Genomic DNA, 18,599 nt, shown 5'->3' with positions numbered 1-18,599 from the left:
GTCCACTCTCATTCTCGTATTAAATAATTATTAGAATCAGCGGGACGGCGAAGTACGAATTTTGCACTTCATGGTATAGGGCCCAGGGAAACAGTCCCGTTCCAGTGCCGTCCAGTGCCGTTCATGCCTGATGGTACGCAAAGATTTGGACTAAAAATCACACTTGCCTAATAATAAATGCCCATTCAACCTACGACTAGATTAATAAACGGCCAGATTGTAGCGATCAGGGAACACAGAAGCTGACAGAGCATTTCACTCCTTACTTGTTCGGATAATATGTACCTAAGGACGAGAGAAACGGCTTTGTGCGAATTTGTTCTACCTCGCGAAGGATATATTGATGGCCAGCCAACCTTCAGTAGATGGAGTGGCTGGTTTTACGGAGGGACGTAGCATCTTTCTACATTCCCTATTTAACGCGTACTCGAAAGGTTTCATTACCGGACTTCACGCCATTAATCATTTCATCCTCACCAGTCCACTGTAAGCTGATTTTTTTTCCCAAAGCACGACTAAATTATGGAACCAGCTACAGCGTATCGCGGACATCATTCCCGGAGTGATACAACTTTGAGATTTTTAAAAACAAATTTATCAATCGCTCAAAAGGCCTATGATACCCTCGTGTTGCATGTGTCTGTGGACGGCGGTAATTGCATTCCATCAGGTGACCCCATACTCGTTTGCACCCTCTTACATAAAAGCAAAAGGCACCACAAGAAGAAGAAGTTACTTGGCTGGTATTGGGTTGCGCGCGCGGCTCTGCGCGCGGCGGCGGCGGCGGCGGCGCGGGCGCGGCGGGACGGATCACGAACGCGTCGACGCGCGAGGACGCGCGCGGGCCGGGCGCGGCGCCCGCGTCGCCGATGGCGTCCCGCAGCGCGCCGCGGATGTTCAGGATCGTGTCCGCCGTCTGCACGCGACGGGATCCCGTCTGATGTCAACGGAAAAACAAATCGCGCGGACGCGTCAATATACAGTCGAGGAAACGGAATCATGAACCAGGATGGAACCTTTGTGCTACTAATGTCATGTTGACATCTCATACATTTGCCACAGAAATTATAGCGGAATTGAGTGTAGAAATATGCCACTCTGGTACTTGATTCAGTTTTCTCGACTGTGTACATACATGGAGTAAAATAAACCAGTACTATAATTTAAAACATGTCAAGCCTGTGTTTCTGCCAGAGATGTGCGAGGGAGGATGCATTAACCAAAAGAAACGCTTCGTTTACTTTTCTTCCCTCCGCTGTTTCCACTAGATATGTTATGTTATTTTGTTATGAAGATTAAAGTTTCTATCTATCTATCTATCTAGAGATGTGTTGAACGAGGTTAGGTAAATGAAAATTTTTCCATTGGTTCATGACAAACACATTCCTCGTAACACATCTTCGCACATGGACATGCAGCCTAAGGCTACTGATTACTAATACGATACAAGTGGAAAATTATTTAAATTAGAAAAAAAAATTTTACTTGAAAATAAATCACTATTCTGACCTTGGATCCTTTATCCCAATCTGCACCGCTGCTTCTCTTTCTCCTGTCTCCCTCATCGTCCTCGGTAGTCTCATTCTCCTCTTGTACGTTGTTGTTCACGTCGCTAATGTTATCGATGTCACCAATGGCGTCTATGTCCCCTATGTCACTAGTGTCTTTTTTCTCTCCCACTGACAGGTCGGGAGTGACGAGGATGCTACTTTCCTCGATGCTAGTCTCGGAGTCATCAGGCAAATCTTCATATTCGGGGGAAGCATGCTGTGTAAGAATAAATTTAACAATATTATTGTTGATTTTTATAAATATCGATAGAGGTTCTTAGATTGTCTAGATAAGGTCGTTATTTTTTCTTGAATGATATGTTGTATCTGAACTGTTTAGAAGAACTACAAGCTTTTTCAACATCACTGAAATTTTGATAAGTAATTTAAAACCAAGTTTCTATTAGAATGGTAGAGAGCTGTAATAGAACATTTATCTCTCCTGATGTACCTGTTAATTGTATCTCCATCATACCTTTTCCCTTTACCTGTGTAAATAGTTGCTAGCTCAGCAGTTTGACCTGGCCTCTCAAGCCCAGAATCGTAGGCTCGGGCTAGAACGGCTATAGACCGAGCTCTCCTCTCAGAATGAAAGAGCTTATACCGTTATACGTGGATCCAATATGGATCAGTAACTGCACAAACAACACTGAATTGCTTCATAGATGAACGTTAAATTCCTCACAACGTGTTCTTTCACTGAAAAATTCATAGTCCTAGTTTGATTTCGTGCACAGTTTCAGCAAAAAACTGAGGTGCAGGAATCAAGTTTTGAAGAGACTACTTTTTCTACTTGAGAGACTTGGGACCCTCGTCTTGAGAGGCCAAATTTCAAATCACAAGGTTAGTAGCCTTGTAGTAGTAGGCTGTAGTTTACTAACCCAGTTTTTATTGGAGTAGTAGAGAGCTGCAATAGAACAATCATTGATCGATTCTTATCTTGTCAACTGATTTATTATTGTACGAATCTCAGTTATTTAATTAAACGTATTATTATTACCTGCAGCGGGGGGTAGAGCGGTGCGTCGCGCACGAGATCCGCGTCGAGCTGCGCGGGCGCCGGCGCGCGCTCCGAGCTCGACCACGCCAGGACAGCGGGGACTGCGGGAAGGGGGGAGTCAATACAATGAGGCTACAAAATTCGAAAATCAAAGTTCATGTAGCATCATCCCTCGGATGGACGACTTTAAGAGGGTCGCTGGTGGCGGATGGATGCGAGGGGCTAAAGACAGAGTGTTGTGGCGCGCCATGGAAGAAGCCTACGTCCAGCAGTGGACTGCTGTAGACTGATGATGATGATGGACATCCACCGGTTGGAGGCCTGCTAAAGCTTCATTTGGTTTCCTCTCTTGGCTTTACTTTAAAAATTATGAACAGGCAGACTTGACTTTTAAACAAAGTAATGCACTTAGAAACTTTCTATTTCCAAATATCATTTCTCAGACCCGCATTCCGACGGGAACTGCCAAGTTATCAAAGCGCCATCTTCCCAATCAATTACTTCGGGTATTTAAAGTTTAGGAGAATCAACAAAAGCAGCTGAAATTATGTAAATAGGGGGTGGCGATAAACAAGGGGGAGCCTCGGAGTAAGACGAAGTTACGGCAAACAGACGCTAGTGTAGCGATGATTATTTGAAAGTATTTGCTCGATCTTTAACTTCTAAATTACACCTGAAGCGATTAGATTAGATAGTTCAAGTCAAACTATGTCGGAGACAGAGTAACAAAATACTTATACAGACTGATGAATTAGGTAAAAATCTACAAGTTTAAATACTATCTACTTGAAGAAAAAATGTAATAATCTTAAACTTGAATTTAGAGCCGCGAAGTCATATCAGATTTTTCAGTAAAGCTTATACTTAACCCTGACCTTGTCTTCGTCGATAGGTGTGGGGAGACCTTTAGTAGGCGATGCGTGATTAAAATTACACTAGGCGAAGTAGTAATAAAAGTTGCCTGGAAGAGATCGCTCTTAAGCGATAAGTCCGCCTATTGCTAACCTTGTAATTTTCTCCCTGTGTATCTATTTTCTGTATCGCTTACTATTTCTGGTGTACAATAAAGAGTAATTGTATTGTATTGTAGTCGCGCAGTAGTAGTTTATGTGTCATAAACAAGTAATTCCGCATTAGAATATTATGCTGATCTTTGTACTTTGTCTCATGGAAGCAATTTCCATTTGCAGATGTAGTCTCATAGTGGTTTTTTATTGTATTTTATTGAAAAATATCGTATATCCTGCTCTCTTAATTGGCTACAGTACGGTCAGCATCAAAATTAGCTATACATACTTTTGTAATTTATCGTTTTACAGCAACGTACTTAACACTATCCATCATCCATCCATCCCAGCCTATATACGTCCCACTGCAGGGCACTGAGAGGGCTTGGGCAGTAGTACCCACGCGGGCCCACTGCGGATTGGGAACTTCACACACACCGTTGAATTGCTTCGCACGTTTGTTGTGCAGGTTTCCTCACGATGTTTTCCTTCACCGTAAAGCTCGAGGTAAATTTCAAATGTAATTCCGCACATGAATTTCGAAAAACTCAAAAGTGCGAGCCGCGGTTTGAACCCACGATCCTCTGCTTGAGACGGCCAACACATTTTTACTTAACACCATACAAATACAAATGTGTTAAAACGACAAAGTAAAAAAGGAGATCCGCGCGAATAATGAACTCCCATACTAATGGATATGAAAATGTCACTCATTTAATACAATAATTTGATTGACAATTCGCGTGCCGTTGTATAAGTTGTATTTCGATTGAGATCCATTTTCCCCAATGGAAATACATTATGTCGTAGCTGTCTGTACTCCTGACTGTAGCAAAGTTATTTGACCAGTCACCATTTTAATCTCATTAATTCATACATCAATTTTATGCGACGTAAGTAAAGCAACTAAGCATAAAAGTTGTTTGCAAAAGTGCTTTCGAGGATAAATGTAATAAATAAAAATGTTCTGATGATTAATTAACTAAGGTACTCCACTTTGCAAGCGCCGTTGCTGAAGAAAAAGGTCTGTTATAAATAATATTCGGCCTAATCCGCGTTGAATATGTTAATTAACGAAAGAAGCAGCAGTAAAACAAATTACTTAATTAATTTAATTATATTTCGTTCTAATTAATTTAGTTTCTTGTTAAGATGGAGATAGAATTCGTCGGCGATCAACAACAAGCGTCTAAAGAATTTAACTCGGCCGTGAAAAGTTAGAGAAATTTCAATAAAGTGAAGAATAAAGTCCAGGGGGTCATTAGCTGGGGCTCGCGGCCCCGGCCGGGCCGCTTGCAGGTGCTAAGTGAAAATGTTAAGCGGAACTTCCAATAGACCTGTTATACGAAATGGGCCTTTTGTGCTAACTCGAGTAGCAGAATGAGGTAAAAGGATTACAGGTGGGTGGAGCGAGGGCTAGGTCCGTCCGGATCTGGAGTGGGATTCAGTTATGACCTTGTCCGTGGCTTCGAATTGAAACTCCGGGATTTAGTAAACTCTCATGGGAATTCCCAAAAATTACGTGTTCTCATTGATTTTGAATTTTTCAATTAAATTTTTAAGGTCAGTTGGTCAGTTGTCCATGATATTTATTTAGTGTTGTGTTATGACTCTAAGCTTAGCTGTTATGAGTTCTCGAATTTATCCCTATCCCGTTAGAATTCCAGAATAAATAATAGCTTATGTATTATTCCAGATGTCCAGTTATCTACTCTACATACCAAATTTCATCCAAACCGGTCAAGTTGTTTTAGATTGAAGGAGACAAACACATGCTTACTAACTTTCGCATTTTTGATATTACTTAGTAGGGTTTACGACTTGCCCTTTGACTTTGACTTTATTCGTCAAAGTAAAATTACACAGATAATAAAAACGTCCGACAATGATATTAATTAAGCCACGCTCCAACAACTGCCGCGACTCGTAACAAAGAGACGCTAATTATAACCGTAATTCCCGTCAAATCGTTTGAAGCGGCTGCGTCTTCATCTGTCTTAACTCGTTACAACATTCCATTTTCCTGCAAACTTCTTGGCCCCTAGCACTTGAAATTCAAAAGCCTAGATTAATTTGCAAGTTAAAAATCCTGGCTTTTTCATTCCATTTATTTTTTTCTAAAAGTAAAAGATGTGTTCTTTTACCTTTTCATTGTACTTGTAGTGTCTACTCTTGTGTCTGATATCCTGTCAATCGTTCAACGTTTGTACATCTTATTATCCTGTGTTCTGTTATTTTCATGTGTTTTTATGTACAATACAATACAAGATGTTTTACATCTGGTTAAACGCTGCTAAGTATCCTACTAAGTGGACCATCGGGACTCTATAGGTAGATTCATTCACTATGACGCGTGCCGTGGTTCTTATCACAATGTCATATTTAACGTGTAATTTTGACAAAATCACGCGTCTTCGTGGATGGCACTAGGTATAACTAACCTCTCAAAAATGTTGATCGCTTGACGTTTTAAATTGCATCGAGTAATTTCAAATAAAGTTTCTTTTATATCTTAGATATTGGAGTTTTAAATTGTCAATTAGACAGAGAGATCCGACATAACGTATAGCGCCATATACCATAGAAATTCCATAGCAAATTTAGTTGTCCTAGAAAGAGATGGAACGCAAACATTAATGATTTTTACCTACGTTGAATTATTTTAAAGATGTGTACCTACCATGGGCATTTCCTACTCTACATATTAGTACAGGAAAAATTGGATATTTTGGCGGCAAAATAATAACAATTGTCTCTTGTAATCATCGTAACCATTTATATTCCGAAGAGCCGGCAATCAGAGACAAAACGCCAACAGAACAAAACTGTGACAAAAAACGCATATTTTACCCGAAACGTGTGAAACGTTTGCTCGAGATTATTTAAAGGACTGTCGTCTGCAAGTCGTCTTCGGACACTCTGCAGGAGGCTAATTACTTCACGCGAAGCTTTTTGCAGGGAGTCCGCGATGGCGAGAACATCTAGAGTAGCCGGTGGACGACGCGCTTTTAAATGAGGATTTACATAATTTTGACTTTTATGGTTTGCTTGGGTATTTTAAATTGCTTTTACAGATGTTTTGTTAATGTGGATCTGTAGGATGATTCTGCAGACAAGATCTATTCTGAGATCAACCCTAAGGGCGTTTGTTTGATTCTCGGTTAAGTATGAACGATATAAAATAAAACCATTTTTATTATATCTAAAATCGACACCAGGGTTAGGAACCCCCTAAAACAGATTTCGCTATCTCTCATAGTTTCTGACTTCTCCCTATTTGGATGTATCACCTGTATAATATTTGAATATGGCGTCTGCAGTAAAAACATGTAGGAAGGATTTTAAAAAAGTAACAACAACCGAACTTATGTAATGTTATATAATGTCTAAAAGACAAATCGAGTTGAATTCGAAAAGTTTGCCTCTTTAATGAAAGAAAAAAATAAAGAAAATAATTTATTTATAACAGCAGTGGCACAAAAATACATAAATAAAAGGTCCGGCTCAGCATATCGCTGAGCCCACAAAAATAGTTACTAGACTCAAATATTAGTTGGCTGTATAACCCACGTTATCATGGCCACAGTACATGTAAATGTAAAAGAAAAAAAAATGCTACCTAGTATTTAAATTTATTATGAAAGTTTTTTCCATCGATGCAATTGCATGGTTAATAGGTATTCGAGCCACAACGGAACTTCTTCCAGTCAGTTAATTTGAATGGTTAACTACGATTTAACGTAGTCCAACTTTTTAGTCCCCACCCATTTACTGGATCTTATTCCATTACTTTGAATATTTTGTATTTCAATTATAATTCAAGCCACGTACAATAACATTTCGTTCCACAACACGCTAGAGCTACTCAGGAACAGGCGAGGCCCTTTCATAAAGTATTACAAACGTTTCATTAGAAATTAGCGCGATATTATATCATTATATTCTCATTCGTAACTCATTGTGCAGGGCACAATACCTGTTATCAGACGCTGCCGGCGCGCGGCATGAAATATTAAGTGCTATTTGATGACGCTAGGTAATCGTCTATCTCTTATTTATATAAGACATCAGCACCCGTCAGCAGTAGCACAGCTATACAGACAGTTCTCACCCTTATAACCATGCCGCAAAGACTAGGATGAAGAAATGGTTCGTTTATGAATAATGTATCGTTGCGGTTTATTTACAAATAATGAGCATTCCGAGACCGGAACGGCGGCAAGATAACCGGGACGGACGGCTGTAACGGATAAAGTTAGTTTCTGAAGGGACGTGTAACAATATTCAGACTTGCATTTAATTTATGACAGCGATTCAGAGAATGAATAAAGGTGCTGATCAGATAAACTTAAGGGCGTCCCCTATCTGAATGACCTTGCACGTTCCGACTTCCTCGCCGTTTTTAAACCAAATATAAATTTTATTTAAACAAACGCACCATAAAAAGGTACAATTGTAGTATAATACTTATACTAAACTATCCTAAAAATAACTTACCTATGTATACAATTCCCCCAAGTCTTGTCCCTGAGGAAGAGTGCCCATAAGGCTGGCTGCATTTCCGCGCTGGATCGTGATTCCAATACGTTGGGCGAGAAATGCACCAGCCCTATGGTCATTGGTAATTTCGAATATATTTTTTTATTTGACCAAAAAGTTTGTGAGCGTCCGAACTCCATGGACCCAAAGTTTCAACAGCAAAAGCCGCAAATATGTACTCTTTAGAGAGCCCTGTAGGTATATTTGCGGCGTTTTGGTGTCTCAGCCTGCGCTGCTGCTCCGCCCGCCTTGATAGATGAAGAGGCTAAATGGGACGGTGCGAGGGTATCCACACAAATGGCATTCCAAATAAGTGGCCGACCCATTTGCCAGGGAATAAGGGTTAATCCGTCGGGTCTCTTTCCATCATTACGGGCAAGCCCGGGAGGTTCCAATATAGAAGGAACGTTTATGCTGGAAAGAGCCCGGCGGATTAAATCATTAAGGCAGGCGTGGCGAGACAGACGACCGGCACTTCTTCTGCATGAGAGTCCGTGCTCCGCAAAGACAGACATGGGGTATTAAAATATCTGCTCCTAAACGGAGGCCGACAGCCAACCTAAATGAATAAACTAGCCGTACAGAACAATGAACAGATTCAAAAATAGCACGAACATTTTACACGATCATGTCGATCATTCTAGGCTACGGTAGCTCGTCAAAAATGGTATTATTCACGATATAAAAACTTGTATTAAAAATGTTTTTTTTACCAAAAACTTATAGGCGACTCCTACAAGCGGGACAATACAGTGGACCAGCTGAGTTGTATGTGTTGTACGCGTGTGGGAGGATTTGAGTATTTGTTTACGTAATTGACGTTTTACGTCTAACATTGCTGAGGCGCTCATCCTCAAATAATTTCAGCAACACATATATCTATGTAGAATCACTAAACTCTATCGTATGACAAAACCGTGTGGTTCAGAGCCAAAACGTGCTGACCTGCAGTTTCGTAGAATATCTTATGAATGATTAATTTAATAACTAGCGGGTGCCGTAATGCGTCATGCGGCAGTCGCGGCACGTCGCAGGTGGGGGGAAGGGATGATGGGGGGTCCATTATGAATTGAAACTTGGCAACAATTATAATGGGAGAGGCTTATGCCCAACATCTAGATGTACTTAAGATGAATAGGTACATATTTTCAATACCATGCATTCTTGCCTGTTGTATAAATTCTTTTGTTACGTCTAAATCTTCCCAACAAACACCGCTCGGTATGCCGGCCGCGCCGCACACTGATTCCACAAAGCCTTAATCTCAGACCTCAGTGGGACCCAAATCATCAGTAATCTTTATCCCCACGGCAGAAGGTTCCTTTCTTTCTTTAAGATCCCAGTCGGCCGAGCACGGGGCCTCATTTGCATGACAGCAGATGGATCCCTAACGAAGTGCGACAACTGACGATCACAAAAATTCCCCCAAAAGAGAAATATTTACCAGAACTGGCGGTGTCTCAGAGTGTTGCAAATTATACCGTGTGATGTTCAAGCAAGGCTCGGTTTTGAAATCATACAATAGGACGGGGAATTTTATCTTCCGAGGCAAATAATGTTATAAGCAACTCTAGAGAGCTGCGTGTATTGTATGTTAGTTAAATAAGTTTCTGTTAAAAGTAAAAATTTTATTACAAGCTTTTTTTTACGATAATACAAACTGAAACATGGATGCACAGAAAAAACCCAGAAAAAGAGACCAGCGCTGGAAATCGAACCCAGGTCCTCAGCATTCCGTGCTGCGTGCTATACCCCTACACCACCACTCGACAGGAGTCTAGACACAAATTTCTCCCATATGCACCACACATTTTAAGCCTGATTTTTTTTCGCTTCGCTTCGCTTCGCCTGTTTTTTTTTCGATGTCGCTAGTGTCGCTGCTTAAGTGGCTAAGAAAGGAAAAAAGAAGGCTGAAATGTGTGGTACGTGGGAGAAATTTGTGTTGAGACTCCTGTCTATTGGTGGTGTAAGGGTATTAGCACACAGCACGGAATGCTGAGGACCTGGGTTCTATTCCCAGCGCTGGTCTCTTTTTCTGGGTTTTTTCTGTGCATCCATGTTTCAGTTTGTATTTTCGTTGAATTTCACGGGATGACCGTAAAAGTAACAAATATGGAGTTGAAATAAAAATACAAAAAGACTAAAACCAATCTTAAGCTTTTTTTGCTGACTGTACTTTTTGTTACTGTGCTTGCATTATTTTCCAACTAACGTATGTATAGAAAATTTTAACTCAATCCGACCACTGGCAGTGGGTCAAAATTAACTTGCAAGGTTTGACTCGAACAAACCGGCGTCAGTTTCATTAGAAAATCTGTGAAAAAGGTGACCAAGAGAAGCGTAAGGAAGCCATGTGTATTCAAGGCAATTAATTATTATCGTTGTTGTACTTGGCATGGCAACAGATGTGTGCTGCGAGTAAGATGATTTTGTAACGATTAAAGCACAACCAATGATCTCGTAACAGGTTCGAAACTCATAATTCTTCTGTCGAAATAACTTGAATCTTAGGTCACGACCACGGTCGCTCCATGAAATATTTTCCGTCCAATTTCATCCTAAAAATATGAATAAAGAAAAATCATACCGTATTGTTTTTAAAATAAAGAAAATATTTCATTTCTAGTACTGGGCGCAAAAATGTGCGACTATATTTTTACAGTTCAGTTACTGCTCTATTATTAAAAAAGTATTCCAAAAAACATAAGCAATTGCCGCATAAGCAAACTTTTAATATAATTAAGTACTCAAAATTACAATGATAAATTTAGTCTGATATTAAAGTACTTGGCTAAAAAACCTGTGCAATATTTCTCGTCCTAGCCTAGGAGAGATTAATAAATATAGACTTCGTAATGTTCACTGAATTTTGCTGAAATCCAGCCGCCACTAATGTGTGTTGTTAAAATTAATCCATTCAATTATTTTGGCAGAACATTCAGGTCATGTTCGCGAATGTAGCCTGGCTATTACAATGAACAGTCACTTGCCATTTGCCAATAATAGCCCGAAATTGAAGAGACGCTAATTTAACGCTGCTATATTTTAAATGATGCGGTATTTATGTTGTATGTGGCGGCATTATTCGATTTAGGACCATTTCGTGACCGTAATAAGTATTTTTTAGTTTTCTTGTTTTTTTTTGTGTAATTTTCACGAATAAATGTTTTTTCTTTCTTTCTTTTTTTATAATCATTTTGTGTAAAGTTTCACTAATGCTGTTAAATTCGAAATAGGTACAAATCCTATAATAAAGTTTCACAACGTTCGATAAGCAGATTTAAGATTTATTTTTATTAAAAAGTTTTTCTTTTATCCTTCTGCTTTTTAAATAATATTAAAATTAAAATTAAATAAAAAAAAAACATTTTTATTAAGCCTTTTTGGTGACTTTACTGGAATGTCGTCCGAATACACATCCAAGCCAAACCAGTAAATCCGATCACTAAAACTTGACCCGCAAGATTTGGCCCGAACCAACAAACATTTCAAGTTAAATAAAAGCTTGTGAACACTGTTATTGTGGGCTCCACTGGACTACACACTCAACAAAACAAAGAAGCCAATCACCCTTTTTTCCGTAGCGTAACACTACAGCATTTTTAATTCAGTTCAATCCAAAACGTTTAATTCCACGTCCATGTGGTAGTGTACCCTAAGGTTTAATGTAATTTGTAGCGCTTAAAACGACAAAGTCTATTTTCACTCACAAGTCAATATGACGATCAGCCTTATTGTTTTATTTCTGAAGTAGAACCTGTCATTAAAGTTGGTAAAGCACTTTCTTGGTCGGTTATTCTACGTTAGATAAGGTTTACATTACCAAATCGTATGTTCTAGAGCACAGTGATGCTACGAATCGAAGCACGTCGTAGCCATGTCGTAGCGAGTGCTACGGCGTAGTATTAGCTACGCACCATGTTTCCAATACACTAGCTTTTGCCCGCGACTTGTTCTCCAAAAAATTTGTTAATCATGTGCCCGCGGAAACAATACAATTTTCCGAGCTAAAACTATATCCTTTTTCTGTCTCGGAATACCTGTCAAACTGTCTCCATGGATACTAAATACATAGGTAGCTGCAGCCGTGACTTTGTCTGAAAGAAAGAAAAATTAAGCCTGCTAGGAATCCTCCTGCGGGAACCTCACAATTTTCATTAACAGAGATAAAACTGTCTTTTGTCTTTCTTGGGATCTTAAAATATTTTTATGCCACATCATGATCTCTATTGAGTACTCTAAGCGTGAAAGTTTCTTGCCGGCTTCTCAACCAGAGGTGTTTTTTTTTGACATTTAAAGGTGCTTGTTATAGCTGAAATTGAATAATGATATTTTGACTTAGATTTTGAGACAAACATACTCTCATTCGCATTTATAATAAGGTAAAGATATTAATATAGTAAAGCTTATTTATCTCGTCCCTCGGCAATCGATACGCCAACTACACGAGTCCAACAAAATAAACATTTGCCCGGACGGCAAACTGCGAAGTGTACTTCAAAATAAGGTTTCTTTATCGCGGGAATCTTGTTTGTTGACCCTCCCGTAATAATCGGGCAGGAAGCTGCATAATGAAATCATAAAAACGTTGTTAACCTGACCGCCCCCCAGGTTCATGTTAATCCCCCCCATAATGAATACATTACGGATGTCAAGCGCTTCGTCCCGGGCGCGTAATGACAATGTTCTTTTAACTTTTCGGTCGTGATCCGCGTTGCCACGTTTGGATTGAGGACAGTGTCACAGCTTCGTAATTACTATCATCATCATCATCATCCCAAAGTGAAGAGGCCAAATTCTCACATTGCTAAGGTTGAGACTAGTTCCCTCCCGCACAGGCCCAGTACGGAATGGGAACACCACACACTCCACTAAATTGCTTTGTTGATGTACAAGTATCCTCGTGATGTTTTCTTTACAAACTTTTATTCTTCGTTAGCGTCTCTATTTTCTTGGTTTTAGACGAAGATTTTTCTTTATGCACTAGAGCATAAAAAGTCATTTTATGCTGTCTGCGAGTACATTCAGCAGAAATATGAATTTTACTAGCATGATAAATCAATGAAATGAAAATTAAATTAAATTAAAAAAAATGTTATTGGGCATATAATTGGTTAAGGGGCTACCCAAGGTTTTTAGCGAGTTTTGACAAGTTTTGAATCGTATCTCCTATTTTTGCACTACAGATAGAATTATAAATCAAACGGCTATCGGTTCTCCAATATTTTGTCTCCATTTTTGTCTACCAGACTTTGAAAAAAATGAATACTTAATTTTGTATGATTTTTTTAAACATTGTCTGAAAAAACAAGTATTTCGTATCTCTATTGACGTAAAAGATCTAACGTAAACGAAATCTACATATTTGGGTTCGTCTTTGACGTCTCTAAAAACTGGTCGAGGGTTTTCATTTGAAACTAATTAATACAAAAGTTATGGCCAGAAAATCAGTTTGTTGGCCTAAAATTGTTCAACTTTGATGCCAAATATCTCGAAAACAATGAACTTTGAGCCGTTGTTGTTAATATAATAAGCTACAAAAAACATTAGAAAACTAAGGAATTCAGATCGAAGGTAATTGGGGCATGGGATCCCCTTAAGGTGTTTTCTTTGAGAATAAACTAACTAACTAGTTTGGCTCAGTGACCCAAAATGAGTCTTTGCCTCCGAAACGAGAGCTTGCCACTAAACCAACAAACAATAAACTAAGTAAGAAAAATCTTCACATTCTCTTGTAATTATACATAGGTAGAGTAAAACACATGCCAGAGACCGCCATATTAGATGGACGGACGACATCGTGAGAGTCACGGGCAACAGTGGACGTCTTCCAACTGATGATGATGACATGACAAAGATTCTTAAATTCTTGACGCTTTTTTAACGTTACCTTACCACCATCTTGTTAAGGATATAGTCCTCAATTGGGACAGTTTTACAGCCGTGGCCTTGCCGATACGATCAGCTATTACTGCTCCCTTCTCGTTCATTTACGTCGTTATTTTCTGGAGCTCTTATATTAAGCACGCCAGAGAATATCTACAGCACCCGCTTATCTTCTAAGATCCGATTACGATTCATTGGCTAGGCCTTTTTTTGGGTTGAGCCACCGTAGCGGTTGTTTTTAGGTTTTTTTAATTTTATATGTGGTGCTTTATAAATAGGAGATGAAGCCAAAAAAAAACATGAAAAAAATTTGGATAATATCGCTTTTAATAACATCAATTACAGGGTTATGTCATCGTTACATGTTTACAAACTTTACAATGTTGAATCCAAAGACTAACTCAGGCTTATCCCACCCTCCAGGTTGCCTGACGATATTGTTTACTACACGCTACTGCGACACTTGAATATTTTCGTGATCCGGGACCGGAAACAGTTGGCCAGGGACATGCGTCTATCGTAAATCAAAGCGGATACATTAGGGCGAAGCGCGGTGCTGCCGTACTCCGGGACATGCCCTGATTTAAACCGTGCTATCTTTGTGTCCCGCTCATTAAAACCGGGATTCCATATTACGAGTAAATCACCCGAGTAGTATTACATTGCGGGCGTTGAAAAACCAATCGCATCGTAACTATTTTGGCAGTCCCGCAATCTATAACTTCTAGGATGATTTTACTCGTATTGTAATACCGGCTTAAGGAAATCATCTTGTTCAAAACCATTCTTTGTCAGTAAGGAGCTGTAATAGGTACACAGCTGAAGAAAGAGCCTCAAAAAATTACATTTATTGACTTCTATGGATATGTGAAAACTTGTACGATTAGAACGATCCTGAAAGTCGCCGTAAAAGTAAGAATTGGTTCGGAAAAGTAATACCGACGTAAGAATACCGATGGACTGACCAATAACACTGAAACACCTTTTATAACTACACTTTACAATGAATAAGTAAATAAATATGAAAATGAATATAGGTAAGAATTCGTCGATCACTTGTCGTGGTTTTTTGTTATATGTTTGTGTTGATTTTGATGGTATAGAATCACTTCGTCTAAAAAGCAGCTGGTCTAAGTACCCGTTTTTTTTTATTTGACTGGATGGCAAACGAGCAAGTGGGTCTCCTGATGTTAAGAGATCACCACCAGCAATGCAACACCAGAGGGATTGCAGATGCGTTGCCAACCTAGAGGCCAAAGATGGGATACCTCAAGTGCCAATAATTTCACCGGCTGTCTTACTCTCCACACCGAAACACAACAGTACAAGCAATGCTGCTTCACGGCAGGGTTAGCGAGCAAGATGGTGGTAGCAATCCGGGCGGACCTTGCACAAGGTCCTACCACCTGCCAAAGTGGTCTAAGAAGCAACTGGTCTGTGTAGCAAGTAGTCTAGTAGTAGTAAGTAGCAAGTGGTCTAAAAAGCAAATGTTCCTTACCACTTAAATACTATTTATAAAGAATTATATGCAATTGCTAATTTACTACTTAGACCATGTTTTTTAATACTAACCCGGTAGAAAGTGATGGTCGATACGATCGCGAGCTCCCACACGTTAGACAATACTGTGTCCAGTCAAAGCTTTTTATAGCAACCCTAACGTTCCTTCATGGAGCTTGCATCTCTGTGCCCGGATACGTTGAAAAACTTGTTTGAAGAAATTTCCATCATAAAGCTTTCTACGAACTAGCATCACAGACTATAAACAACTTCGGTCTAATAAAGAAACTGCTCCGGGACGAAAACAGCTCTAAGTTTTGAAATGAAATGCTTTCCACAACAGTTTCCCAAAAACCACCAAAATTAGGTGAAGAATGAGGAGTAAAAAATCTGTGAGAAAACGTAACGCTTACTGAATTATGCTGCTACAATAATTATCTACCTACATTACATTTTACATATTTTTCACGGAATTTAGACTATGATTTCCTTGAGCTTCCAATATTTAGTAATTATCATGAATAACTACCCTGTGCTCTTAAAAGATACGTCAAAATAGTAGGAGCTTATTAGAGGTTATCTTGGACAACATCCCGTAGAAAATTTATCTAATATGCGTACATTTAGAGCAAGTTCATGGCAAACAGACTTAGAAAGCCAAAACACCTAGATTTTGTTTCTATTGAAGCCTCCAGAATCCAAAAATGCAAAACTACAAAAGGGTGCCCGTTTTAAATCAAACCAAAATGTTTGTGTTTATATTTAAATTAATTGTAGACGGCATACTGTTGTTCCTTACCGTCTATTAAAATATACCCTTGTACAAAACTTTACTTTTGTCTTAAAGATTCTGACAAGTATCAAGTTCCAACATCACATTCACTCCCCAAAAAGCAATTCCGATGAAAGCATCGTCAAGCACTCCGGGACAATATCGCTAATTGGTCGACAGTGGTCGTCGACAAAGAAGTCGGGGCTCGAAGTGACGCCTTCACTACGCCGCGCGACAGACGAAGTGACGGCTCCTCGTCACTTGATTGCTATTTCCATAGCATTGTATGAAAGAAATAAAGTTTAAGATCCGTGCTAACAACTGGTGAAAGCTTTCGCCTCGTTTTGATGAAAATATAACGGGGACCGTACAAAATATAGCAGGTCGGTTTGTTGATTTACGAAACCCTGGTCGTGTAAATATGACATTGTTTCAAACGAAACAGGCAAGCGCTCGACGATAATCTTTTGAAATGCGGTGAGCTCTTAAATATAAATTATTAATATTATAAATATAGAAATTTGAGAGCCTGCCTATGCTTATGCATTGTTACTCTTTTACGCCAAAACGGTTTAAATAATACGCAGGGTACTTTTTATCCCGACATTTTCACGGCATCGCGGTTTACGCAGGCCTACTTTTAGATTAGAGAATGATATTATACACGAGTGCCCTTCATGCAACTTAAAATAACCACGATTTCGTTTTTGGGAATGGGAATTGAGTAAAATCCCGAAACTTAAATTCAACTGCCAGGCTTAGTTCACGCAAACGAAGCCGCAGGCACAGGCTTGTTCGTTACAACGGAGACCGGAGTAAACCACTTCATTTTTTTTATCATACCTCTTTGTTTGTGGCCACAGATTTCCAACAATGTCGGTTTGTTACAAACCCTAAGCTTCAACAACAAGCCAATTAAGCCTGATACGTCGGCTACAAAGCCGGCCCTTCGGCGCCATAACTCGCTTCCATTTATTCGCGACATATTGAAGGCGCAGGAAACGTCTATAAAACAACAAAGGATGTCCTCATCCCTCCTCCTATCCTGTTCCGGGAGCGTCCACTGTCTAACAGACTAACAAGATATCAACAGGAACGAGTAAACAAGACTTAATTGCCTGACGAAAAAGGAGGAGTCACACTAAAAAAGTAAAAAGTGCTTGTCCTTTAAAATTCTCTGCACATTCTGCTAATGCTTGTAAATCAGAATTTGAAACGCATAAAGTACCGGAAGTAGGTCAGCGCTTCAGATATGCGATTAGCGGGAGCTCCCTTGCGACGAGTGAGCAGTCCTGACTGGTGAGTAGTGCGGGAAAGAGTGATACAAGGTAAAATGGCCCGGTGTTCGACATGCTAATTAATGCCTAATATGTAGTTGCCAACCCTGCTGTCATCCCTATTGCCATTGATTTAAAATAAAAGTTGACCGTGACCAGAAGCCTTATGGTATAATGTACTCAACATCACAATTGTTTTCACCACCTCTTTCTTTTACACGGTCAAAGTCAAAGTCAAAGTCAAAATATCTTTATTCAATTTAGGCTATAACAAGCACTTATGAATGTCAAAAACAATCTACCACCGGTTCGGAAAAACTTCTGTTTAGAAGAATCCGGCAACAAACTCAACGAGGTATATTTTTTTAAACAGATTTACAATATTATTAAATTATATCTAAGTATTTAACACAACTTTATTTTTAACACAGGTAGCTATATTTTTTGGAAATTTATTATAAAAACGAATGCAATTTCCCAGAAACGACTTTGGTTTTAGCCAGTCTGTAAGATGGAACTTTAAGCTTCCCTGTGTTTCTAGTAGCCTTTAGCTTATCGACGTTAGTGGGAAAATCACATATGTTCTTCCTAACACACATGTTTATTTCAAAAACATAAAACGACGGCAGGATTAGGATACAATACAATACAAAGACTCTTTATTGTACATCAGACATAGTAAGCGATACAGAAAACACCTACCTGATACCTGTGGATACCTGTTTCCTTAAAAAAAGATCTTAAAGATTCACGCGTCTTCAAATTATAAATTGCTCTTATTGCTCTCTTTTGTAAGATAAAAATTGACTCAATGTCTGCAGCAGATCCCCATAAAATAAGGCAGTACGAAACAATGCTATTAAAGTAAGCAAAATACACCAACCGTGCCGTCGCCACATCGGTTAGCTGCCGTATTTTCCAAACTGCAAAAGCAGCAGGCCGTGCCGCGGGCAAAAGCCGTGGTGGCCTAGTGGTTTGACCTATCGCCTCTCAAGCAGAGGGTCGTGGGTTCAAACCCCGGCTCGCACCTCTGAGTTTTTCGAAATTCATGTGCGGAATTACATTTGA

At 39.4% G+C, this 18,599-nt stretch overlaps 1 protein-coding gene across 1 annotated transcript in view; it reads right to left on the bottom strand.

Annotated features, from left to right (window-relative positions):
- Positions 1-18,599, bottom strand: part of tei (irregular chiasm C-roughest protein teiresias) — an 86,648-nt gene that overhangs the window by 16,138 nt on the left and 51,911 nt on the right. Inside the window, 3 exon segments of the mRNA XM_074109521.1 lie at positions 737-937; positions 1,510-1,767; positions 2,551-2,651. Coding sequence (XP_073965622.1) covers positions 737-937; positions 1,510-1,767; positions 2,551-2,651 — 560 coding nt within the window.

Source organism: Choristoneura fumiferana, chromosome 29 (genome assembly GCF_025370935.1).
Source record: "Choristoneura fumiferana chromosome 29, NRCan_CFum_1, whole genome shotgun sequence".
NCBI lineage: Eukaryota > Metazoa > Arthropoda > Insecta > Lepidoptera > Tortricidae > Choristoneura > Choristoneura fumiferana.
The sequence above is the reverse complement of the archived record's forward strand: the minus strand, read 5'-3'. Positions and strand labels throughout refer to the sequence as shown.